Source organism: Monodon monoceros, unplaced genomic scaffold (assembly GCF_005190385.1).
Source record: "Monodon monoceros isolate NGI ecotype Baffin Bay Population unplaced genomic scaffold, NGI_Narwhal_1 Super_Scaffold_5, whole genome shotgun sequence".
NCBI classification, from domain to species: Eukaryota; Metazoa; Chordata; class Mammalia; order Artiodactyla; family Monodontidae; genus Monodon; species Monodon monoceros.
In genome coordinates, this window is record NW_021703782.1 from 48,623,686 (window position 1) to 48,635,796 (window position 12,111).

At 34.2% G+C, this 12,111-nt stretch overlaps 1 protein-coding gene across 8 annotated transcripts in view; it reads right to left on the minus strand.

Annotated features, from left to right (window-relative positions):
• The window catches only part of CCDC171 (coiled-coil domain containing 171), a 359,296-nt gene that overhangs the window by 75,865 nt on the left and 271,320 nt on the right, over nucleotides 1–12,111 (minus strand). For 7 of the 8 annotated variants that reach the window (XM_029203361.1, XM_029203357.1, XM_029203362.1 and 4 more), the window contains one exon: nucleotides 7,866–7,997. In XM_029203361.1, coding sequence (XP_029059194.1) covers nucleotides 7,866–7,997 — 132 coding nt within the window. Of the gene's footprint in view, nucleotides 1–3,980; nucleotides 4,235–7,865; nucleotides 7,998–12,111 lie in introns of those variants that run through there. The other variant, XM_029203363.1, reaches the window with a different exon arrangement.

The window sequence follows — 12,111 nt, forward strand, 5'->3', positions numbered from 1 at the left end:
AAAAAAAAAAAAAAACTCTCATCCTGAGATTGAAAACTAAGCGAGTCTACACCTGATCAAGGAATGTTTACAAGCCAAATATTTAAAGGAAAACAATTTAAAAACTACCTATTAGTGCTGTTTAATTTCCAAAGTTTTTTCATCCATGCCATGTGATCCTCACAACTGCCCCAAGATGCAGCAGGGCAAGTATCATCATCTTCATGTTACAGATGACAAGGTGATGCACCAGAAGAATTCAGGGCCGAAAGCTCACAGACAGTGATTCTAGGATAAAACTCCAGTTGCACTCAGCACCACAAGGATGATAATTCATATTCATCCTTCACAAGAAAGGACAATGTTGTTTCCCGTGAGAAAAAGACAAGACAACAACTGGATAAAATAATGAGAATTCCTGTTACCTGTGTAATTTGTGTCTACAGGTAAAGGATTCCATCTGTTCTGTGGCTAATCCTATTACTTTCTGGTAACGTTGTATAACCTCTTCAACCTCTGTGATAGTGACTCTGCTATGACTTTATTTTCTTCCAAATTATTCTTCCTTATAATAAACAAAGGAAGAAATGATTTTTAAAAACTAGAGAAAAAAGACTTTATTTTAAATAATTCCTACCAGATTTTACTTAGTGTCAGTTCAGATCACTGATGCCAGGTCACTCCCACAGGGAATAATTCGTGAATATTTTCAGCTGAGTTAAGGAGTAGGGAGTCACTAGATTCCTCAGTATAAGATTCTGCGTAGCAGAAGCTTTATACAGATGCATTTCCTTGCCCTCATATGTCATCCTGTCATTTTCAAAAGGCAAAGAGAGATTAAAGTCCCAACAGGAAAAAAAACAAAACAAAACTGTTGTTTCAGACCACCGCTAACCTGAAATAAAACCCATGATCCAAGATGTAAAATGTCCCATCAGGTAAACATTAAAAAAAAACTTTTTAGCACTCCTAGCCTTAACAGATTTTTTTCTTTTTTAGAAATCTTAGCTATCACTTAATGCCCAAGATTATGTTTTAACGACAGATACAAAGAAAAATACGGGTTTTGTTTTGTTTTGGTTTGGTTTTTTTTGGCAGTACGCGGGCCTCTCACCGTTGTGGCCTCTCCTGTTGCAGAGCACAGGCTCCAGATGCGCAGGCTCAGCGGCCATGGCTCACGGACCCAGCCGCTCCGCGGCATGTGGGATCTTCCCGGACCGGGGCATGAACCCGTGTCCCCTGCATCGGCAGGCGGACTCTCAACCACTGCGCCACCAGGGAAGCCCAAATACGGGTTTTTTTTTTACAACAAGTCTTTTGAAATAAAATATGGGGATTAAGAAAATAATGGTAGCATATATCACCTGGTAAAATATTTGGACCAAAAAGCATAATTCTACATTTTTACTCTCAAGATCCTGCCCTAAAATTCTGTTTGATGCGCCCCACTACGCCCTCCTCCACCACCATCATCACCACCAAAAAAAAAAAAAAAAATGCAAATCAAATAGGCAGAGGAAGGGAACGGAGGAGGAAGGGAGGCAGGGAGGGTGAGAGGACTTAGGTGATAATACCGGAACAGCTCTAATAACGACTGATGGGCGGGGCTAAATTTCTAGCAAAGTCTTCCTGGCCAATGGAAACTAAAACGTCCTGAAACCTTAGGAGAAGATACAGATTCAGGACAACAAGGTGTAACTCACAATGACTATAAATCAATGTTTAAATGCTATTATGCTATTATTTAATCACTGTTGTTCCAATTTGCAACACACTCTAAAATTAGTCCTTCTGTACACATTAACATCTTACTTCTCTTTATATTTTGTTTTATTTAGCATTGCTCACAGCTCTAGTACCAGCAAGTTTTGAAGAAACTTAATGTCTGCTTGTGTATTATCAAATCTTCAGAGTAGAATTCTAAAATTTTAACTAGCAAATAACAAAAATATTTTCTCTAACAACATTACTTCAGGAAGTGCCATTTATTCTTCCTGGTGTCAACATGAAAAACAAACGCACTAATTCTTATATTCATCCTTGAGGTAGGCCTCAAATCCTGGACATTTAGATTCCTCATTGGCACAATTTTTATTCTGTGGAACTGGAGATTACAGCTGTCAAGCAGCTAGATGAGACAAAGGATGGCTTTTTTCCATCAAAATGTCTTTATTCTCAGATGAACTATATGATTTTTCCAGCTAATTGTTTTCCCCTAATAAACAGGTCTTCCCTGGGAAGCACTTTCCAGCCTTTGAAGAAGGTAGCATTTCAACATTCTCTTTGATGCCACAACTGAATTCCAAAATCATTTTATGTTTTGTAATTTAAAAGATATTTTGATTTACGAATTTAAAGAGAATTGCACACTCATTGATAACAACTTTAGATAACCCCAAAGTCTTCTCGATACCTTATTACAAAAATGACCCCACTTACCAAAAAGGTCAGACTTCCAATAATGTCAGACATTCAAAGCACAGTCATGGACCCAGAAATAAATGAAAAGGAATATCTATGAGACATACAGCTGTCACAAAATATATTCTCTTTACTTTACCATGGAGACTCTTAGACTAAACCCTGACAACTCTGTAAATTAGGAACCCAGCGAGAATGGACATCTGAAAATAAGGGAAGACCTGAACTATAAAAAGAAGGTAAAACTTTCTTTTAGTATCAGAAAATAAAGAACCATACTTTAAAAAGGAAACTAAAGAACTAATAGAAGTCATCTAGTCTTTCAGGGACAACTGGGCACTTTTACATATTTAGTATTCTACATATTTAGCAATATTTCCATTCAAAATGGCTAATGTTCATGTTTTAAAAAATAATCAGAGATCTGAAAATTCACTTCTGGGGATGGAATAACTTGAAGAAGAAAATATCTACATAATACAAGATTTCAAGTAAAATTGCTTAACATTTCTTTGACTTCTAACTATGCCCAAATGAAGACATTTCTTATACAACAATTAGAAGGCTGCTACATTAAGCAGTGTAACTGGGAACACATGTGAAAAATTATTAAGAGTGATTCTTGATAGTTTTATTCCCTGACAGTTTAGGTACTTAGGTACAAGGTGTTTGTTCCTTTTCTATATTAAAAAAAAAAAATCCCTTCATAAAAGGGATTTTTTTGATTTTATGATTTAACTTTATAAATACAACAAAATATGATTTATAAATACATTATAACTTTATAAATACAACAAAATATGATTTAACTGTTATGATTTAACTTTATAAATACAACAAAATAGCTGGAAGAAATTTCTATGCCTGGAAGGTAAGTTAAATGTAAAAAACCATGGTACCCCAAAAGTTGCGGGTATAGCACACAACAAACAACCATACCAAGTAAGGACTTTGTAATAACATGGTCGGTTATGGGTGATTAAAGGATTACTGGATTTACGGTAAAGACTCTTGTTTAAAATCTTCATAAATAAATGGTTTCACAATGAAGCCTTTCTAATGAAGTGTTTATAAACATATATTTATAAAATATACTACATTTCCAGAGGTATAGTTATTGTGCACTAAGCCTTAAACACTTTTATGAGATGGTTTGGGGGACTTTTCCTTTTAAATGAAGTGGGTTTAGAAGTAAAAAAAAAAAAAAATTGATCCCAAGTCTCTTAAAGGCGTGCACAACTTAGGCACAGCAGCTTCCTAAGGCACCTTGACCAGTGTCTGAAATCAAGTATTCATTCACCCATACATACTGAGGGCCTCTTCTATGTGAGGCAGGGTTCTGAGCTCTGATGATGCAGCAGTGAACAAAACCAAGTTCCTGGTCTCACGACCTTTCATGTTAGTGGAGAGCTAATAAGTAGTGAGTGTTTACAATGTACCTGTCACTATTCTAAGCACTTCAGGTGGATTAACCCATTCAATAGTCACACTGAGTTAGAAACTTCTATTATTTTCATTTTATAGATGAAGAGGCTGAAATACACAGTTTAAGTAACTTTCCCCATTAATCTCTCTTGGATTTCTATTCTCGCCATGATCTCCTCACAAACGAAATTGTATTTTATAGACAGACCCTACCTTTATTCTTTTTTCCTCTCAGCTACCCTAAAACACACACACACACCACACACACACACACAACACACAAAACACTATGCCATGGTTTACAAAAGGCAGAAAGGCATGATTAAAAGAATGAAGGGACTGGTCACCCTACTCACTGGATATGTGACCTTTAGCAATTTACTTCATCTCAGTAAACTTCAGCTTCTTCCTTTGTAAAATAGATAAAAGCACAGCACCTATTATTCATAGGGTTGTTGCAGGGATTAAATGAGAGAGTAAATGGGAGGTGCTTAGCACAGTAACTGGTACAGAATAAGCACTCAATAATATCAATATTGATATTGTTCTGTGTTGTTTATTGTTGAATGGGAATGGAGGCACAAACATTTATTGGATGCCTGCTGATATTTTCCACATAGTAAAAGCATCACATATCATAATTATTGAAAAAACACAATTCAAAGTATAAGACGATGAGTAACAGGTATCTTTATAAAGTATGGGCAGAATATTTTTTCTTACAAAGTCCTCTGCATTCACACTGTACTGGGCTTTTCAGCTAAAGCTAACTTGTCTAATCTAGGTGTTTTATTTTTTTCCAGTATCCTAGTAGACTAATATGCTGTTACTTAGAGATAAAAGCCCAGGTATAATAGTTCTAAACTTGCCATAGGAGCTTAAACAGGGGTTACATTGGCAACGTGGCCTCACTGGAACATCAAGTAACAAGGAAAAGTAAATAGGGAGCTACAGTTGATCTCAATCAAAATTATTTGAAGCTTTTGAAGAAACGAGGAAGACTGAAGGAAACAAATGGAAAGATATAGAGAAAAGATTCTAAGTAACCATTTCTTTAAAAACAAAACCACCCACACACATCCCTCAAAAGTAATAAAATCAAGCTACTGTTGCTTACTTCATCTTTACAATGTTTCCCATACTGGTCAGCAGTAATAAGAGCCACCATGCGTTGTCTGCTTTCTTTGTGCTGGGCACTGTGCTCTCTGCTTTACATGCATTGCCTCACTCAAACTTACTACAAGCCTGAGAAATTGTTAGCATTACACTTTGTTGCAGATAAGGAAATCAGGGTTAAAAGCTAGCAGATCGCAGAGACTAGATGAACTGAATTATCTCCTGTAGAAGAGTATCAGTCACATGCTCTTCTGGGTACAGAGAGATAAGGTAATCCACTCATCCTCTTCAACTTTCAGTCATGCTCATTGGTCTTCCTTCCATCAAGGATTATACCTATAATAAAGCTTGCCCCTTTGGAAAAGACAGACAATGGCTGTCTAGGAAAACTTCAGCTCCTACCGCTCTAAATGATGGTTGTATATGTTGGCCAAATAATTCAGACACTACCACATCCTGCATAGTGGTCCTCCCCTCATCATAATCGAAAGCTGTGCACGCTTTGAGTAGTCCGCTTCATCAGCACACAGTACAAAGCTAAACAAATACTCAATTCCTAAATATGTAGCCACACTTAGCATAAATATATATATTTACAAACTGCGAAAAGGTGAAAAGGAGAGTTCTATAATATTAGCCTGTCAAATGGAAACACAATTTTGTATCTGTGAATTTGTCTACAACACAGCACAAACTATGACCTACATCATACACAGATGCATAATGTATACTTTGTAAATGGAAGAAAAACTCCACTGTAGATTTCAAAGGTTTCACTCTGACCATTTAACACAGGCACCTAGATTTTTACTGTCAGATTTTACCAGTTCAGGCTTTGCAGTCAAATACACCCAGACTTAAACTCAGACTCTAGGTCTTACCATTCACTTGCTGTCGATCTGAGGAGAGTTACCTGCTACAGTTGTTGTTTTCAATTGTAAAATGGAAATAATGCCATCTATCTGACAGGTCCATTGTGAGAATTAACTGAGATCATTTATTGAAACAGCTAAGCATGATACCTGTTACACAGTAAGTGCTCACTAAAACGGGACTTATAATAATAATTATTATTATAATTATAGTTTTTGTTATAATTAAGGTCTTCAATTAATACAGTGCCTTTCTTCTCAAAGTACTCCATATCACCAATTGTGTCCGTGTGTGTGTGTGTGTGTGTGTGTGTGTGTGTGTCAAACACTATTAGGGCTCAAATATGTGCTCTTCTCTGCACAGGATACTAAACCAAAACATATATTACTAAACTACAATGCATGTTACAGCACGTCAATACAAAATTTACCCAAGTGTTTAGGTATCTGGCAACCCACATAACTATTTTTATTAGAACTTGGAAAAGATAGTAGTTTAAAATACAAGCCCATCCATTTCCTTCTTGTTATGCACAGATGTCAGAACTCTATAGAGTTCATGCCTTTGCCTCAAAAAATGGCATTCCCAAGAAGCAGTCTCTTTCCAAATCATCACAATCTAGAGTTTGGGGGAAGTCTTTATTTGTGAATTATGACAAGTACTAAGCCCTGTGAGATTCCGAATTAAGATAACCAAGCAAAGGATTACTTTACAACCACTAGAAAAATCTCAAATCATATTGTACTTAAATATAATCAAATTTTAAATGTACATCTTAATCTTGTACTAAATAATGGTACAGTATTCTAGCCTATAAATGAAAATAAAAATGCCTTATGCTTCGTTTTACAATTACATATGTTTTAGATATATTGGTGGACAATCTAATGAAAGAAACAACAAGCATTTTTTCTTTGTTGAGCACTAATTTGAGTACTAATAACAAATTAAATTAGGGTATGGAGCATGTAGAAAAAAATTAACATAGCCCCACTTGGACTGACATTAATTTTGTACGAAGTTAAAATTTTACAGGGTCATAAACTGAAGACTGAAAAAAGTTTATCTTAAACCTCAAAATGTGAAAGGGACTGAGTTTTAAGAGATATTTCTCTTAAATACATTGAAAAATCTAGGGTGCTATTGAACAAGGACAACCTCTTTTGAATTACCAGGCTCCCTATAGTTTACATAATGTCGATAGATTTTTCTAATAAATAAATTGAGCATTAAAGGGAGAATAAAAATAAATTTTGTTTTGTCTGATTAAAAAATATTTTTAACCCTAAGGAGAAAAATGATCACAATAACCTAATAGTAACCTAGAATAGTAACCTAGAATAGTAACCTAGAATAGAACCTAATAGTAACCTAGAATAGAATAGAATAGAATAGCACCTGAAAATAAATGTTTTTGAAAATAAATATATTAAGTTTATTTTAAAGTTACTTGAGGTTTTATGATTGGGTGCTTTGAGTTTTATAAATGAAATAACCCAGCTGGCACATATAACAAAGTTCATTAAAACTAAACGTTGAAGTATAAGATACTTTTCAATGCAAAGTGCAGCTAGGTTCTAGACTTGCTGAAATCAAATTGCCACCTGAGAAATGTTGGATATACTTTGGAATTAACACTGAAAAATATCAAATATCTCGCCTGATAATTTTATCTAAAGTGATTTATTGTAAAACAATAAGAGCTACAAATTCAGACTAGCTTAAAGAGATAACAGCCTAGCGTCTTATTGTCCTCTGCTGCCCAAAAAGTATGCTCTTTTAATACTGTACTTAGCTATAAACCGCACGTTTTTCCTTGGTAAAAAATAAAAAACTTTTCTGGATTATTTAATTGGCTAGTTCTAGGCTTTAAAGAAAAAAAACACAATTATTTGTGAAATATAGTGTTACATGACGGAAGAAAAATGAGGAAAAATTATTTGCATCTTCTTCAAGTTAGTCACAATACTTTGAGGCTTCCATTCTCCGCAGTTAGTGCAATTTCTTTTTCTACGTGTCTCGGTAGCAAACAATGTAATTTAGACTCTAACCTGGCACGCTACAACCTCTGGCCCGCCCTTGAGCCCCTCCATTGCAAAGGTCTCCAGGTGCAGTCTGGGTAGCTGCAGGGTGAAGTCATTCCTACTTGCCGCAGTCCGTGACAGCGAGATCTGATCTCTGACCTAAAGGGAAAAAAATAGCATCAATGGTAATTCCCCTTCAGACACATTAACTGGGATGAACTGGGTCCCCTTGAGCCCACTGAGTGGACTTGCATTGATCGCTGGACCTGAAATCCATGAATAAATTTAGGACTAATTGATTTTTCGTTGCAAATAAATCTCTAATTCAGAGTACTGGGGGAGAATGTTAAGAAGAAAAAGCATCCTCCTACTTGAAATGAGGGAGGGAAGGAGAGTCGCTGGAGCTCTTCTGATCAAGAGGTTTTGAATTATTTTTTCACTGTTCCACCCTCAGAAGAAAAAGGAAAGGAAAAAACATCTACAAAATCAAAAATAAACAGCAATCTCCTATTTATTCTCACTTTCTTAATAACATGTTTAATTTAACTGGTGTTAACTGATATATATTAAACAAGATAGTTATTAGGTACTAGTCTTTGAAAAGAAAACTTCAATATGTACTCTAGAATAAAAACAAATATGCTCAACACACAAGGAGGCTTAAAAATATACTAGCAAGAGGTCTGCTTGCCCTCTTTAAATTAAACTTGAGGCTTAATGATAAAATACATATAAACCAACTTGGTCACACACTTCTAAATAAGATAATGGATAAAATTAGTAGTGTTTGTACTATATTTTAAGTATTCAGTAAGGTAACAATACAAACACATCACAGATACAGAGAATTGGAGAAACACCAATTCTCTAGCTAGCCTCTGCATCACATGCAGTTGATATTACACTGCCACCTTCTGGACAAATGAGAAATACTCACTATATAATATAAACAGAAGAAAATGCTCAGAAACAGGTATTTTCATTTTTAATTTCCAAAGTTAGTAAAAGCCTCAAAAATTCCACAGTTTAGTTTTCTTTTAAGACCAGTGATCTCTCATCTTCAATCATACAGTTTAATGATAGCAGTTTTCATATGTATACATATTTCCTGACTTTCCTTATACCTGAATAGGTTTTAAAAAATTATCTCTTTGACACCATATATTTGATAAATAGTATACAATTAGCTTAAAACCACAGGACAAAATCAGTTTTTATGAGGTAGCAAAGGTCAAGAATGGGGAGAACTATCATTGCTCAAATAAATGTATTTATATCTCTAGTTTTACCTGAGCAATTTCATATGTAACTTGGCAATAATATATGATAGAAATCCCAACCTTCATTTTTCTATTCCAGCTTGTAAAACTGTTTGAATTATTTCTTACTTTATGAATGAACTATCATACTACATAGGGTTTCCTTAAATCAGCAAACATGCGCAAATACGTGATGACATCTTTCATCATTCGTGCTAATCTAAGTTATAAAAATCCTTATACTCTCAAGTTGAGCTGAAGAATTTCTGTCAATAAGTGAATGTCAAAGTGTATGCTGTAAAACATACACTATAATGCAATTTCTATAACAGTGTGAGTATGATATTCACGCCAGAGTCCTAATTCAGAATGTATATTTATCTGTAACAAACATTCTCCAGGCTTCAGTTAAAATGAGAATGCTTTTAACTCACTTAACAAAATAAAGCAAAGACATTTGTGAAATATGATTTAGGTTTTATATCTTATATGTATGGACACCTTCTCTTGCCTTTTTTTTTTTTTTTTTTTCACCAATGTGCACTCAGGTAAAAGAAAACATTAATGTGGATTAAGGTACTGAGAATTTATCAACATCAAACCACTAGTGTTTTGCCTTCTACCCTTCGGAACAACAGTCAATAGATCTAAATATTTTACTGCACCCTGGCCAATTCATTGTTTGATGTTTAAAAACTCACCCAGAATCAAAGAAAATTTATTAAATTTGAGCCCCCAAATGAGATACTATTAGCTTTGAAAGTCAAGTTTAACTGCGATATTGATGATTCTCTTTTTTCTGTGACAAAATTCACTAGGGAAATCCTGGATGTCAAAGTACAAAAGCAGATTGCTAATATGGGCAAGAGGGGGCAGGGGGGAGGCTATGAGCAATGTAGGTATAATCCACAACACACTCCAAGCACTGGAGGTCCTTTAACCTGATTAATATCAGGCACCATACTTCATCTGTGAAGCCTGACATACAGGAACACTAAGCCACATTTTATATTCTCTAAATAAACTTTCTGAACAACATTAAGCCAGGGCATCTGGCATTTAAAACTGTGATTTATTGTCAAATTAACATTTTCACTACAACATTATTTAATTTGCCAAATGAAATAATTCTTTGTATTTGTATTAGATAGGGAAAAAACTCAAAATGCAGTTGTATTGCTAAACCTAATGATAGGCATCATAATTATAACATTATTTGAATAACATGCATTTGTTAAACTATCATTAAATTATAAATTATCTGTTGAATGTTGGCAGTGCCATCAAGAGACGGTGCCCCATGATATAATCTCACAAATATTTCTACTAAAATTTAAGAGTTTCTTCCCACTTTGAAATTAAATCAAAACTTTGAAAATAGGCATCTAAAATAGTCTCCACATATTTCAAGGAAAAGGATTTTTTTAAGTCTTGATAAAGGATTGACCAAGAATTCTTTTATTTTAATGGAAAAAGGGAGTGAAAGCATCATGTTGAAAGAATACAAAACAGTGACACTAGGACAAGTGAAAATATAACGATGCAGCAAAGAGCAGCAAGGAAAGGTGACAGGGAACAGGAAAAAGAAAGGGCGAAAAGGGGAGACTGTTCAGAAAGAATGCAAAAGGCAAGTCTCAATATCAGTGTGTGAACAAGGATAAAGAGGGAAGAGATTCAACACAGAACAGTAAGTAAAAAGACTCTCACCTTATTTCATTAAATTAGTTCATAAGAAAAATAGAACAGCAGGCTGAGAACAAAGTGACTAAGAGCAGAAAGGAGATAAGTGGGATTTCTTTAGGAAATGCTGCCCACTGGATAAAAAATGGTCTTTCAAAAGTGAGAATTTAAAGTAAATTTCTTTACTGTCAAAAAAATTTTGAAGTAACAATATTAGAACAATAAAATTATTTTTCTTCCTACTCTTCCTAGGGAAAAGTAGGTTCACCTTTTAAAATAAAGATTTTAGTGTGAATTCAGGATTAGAACAACCATCATCACCTGTCTATGGATTAAATTATAATTTCAAATTAATCTGAAATTATAATTTCAAAAGCCAACATTTAATTCTGCTACAGTACATCATTATATATATGAGCAATAAATATATATATATAATATTTTTCTACTTTAAAATGGCTAACAGTTCATTTTAACATATAATAAAATTTGTCAAAGAATTCTACAATATAAATCTCAACTGTAAAATTGTATACATTTTTATAACATTCTATAAAAACTGTACAATTTCATAATATTTTGATAAAGAATAAAGAAAAGCATACCTATATTACTCCACCCTAAATTTGTGATTTTTAGAAAGAGCAGTTTACTTTCTCCCTTTTGTATTACATACTTTCAGAAAGCAGATATTTCTCAAAGATAATGTCATAATAAACAAGAAAAACAGAGGCATACAGCAAAAAAAAAAAAGAAACTTTTTAAGAAGCCAAAACATCATTATGAAATATTTATTTTATTGTAACAATCCAGTTCCAGGTTTAAGTGATCCTTAAGATCCATACTGTACTGTTCCTATTCCTCTGATTAGCGTTTTCTCACAAGCCACCAATCTTTCCTAATCTTCTGTACTGCTACCAAAACACAAAAAACTATTTCTGCTAGATACATCAACTATGAAATTAAACTAGTCATTTTTAGAAAAACTGCTCAACTCTCAAAATATGAACCTGCATCTTTTATCATGCACAGTTATAAAGCCCTCTGCACCCAATGTTCCAATTAATTTTTTAAAAATTCATGAAATATGGTACTAGTTGTGTTTTTACCAATAGGATACCCAGGATGAAGCAGTAAGGGTTTTGATAAAAACTCAGATACATTTGAGAACACGTGTAAGATGTACACAATGTCTGAATCTTGAAAGCCTGGGAAAAGCAACTGATAATCGGACTTTTATATCATACTCCTGACCTGCCTAAAACTTTATTAATTCCAATCTATTACGGCCCCCAATACTTCAAAATAAACCTTTTTAACCAGAGAGATTTCCG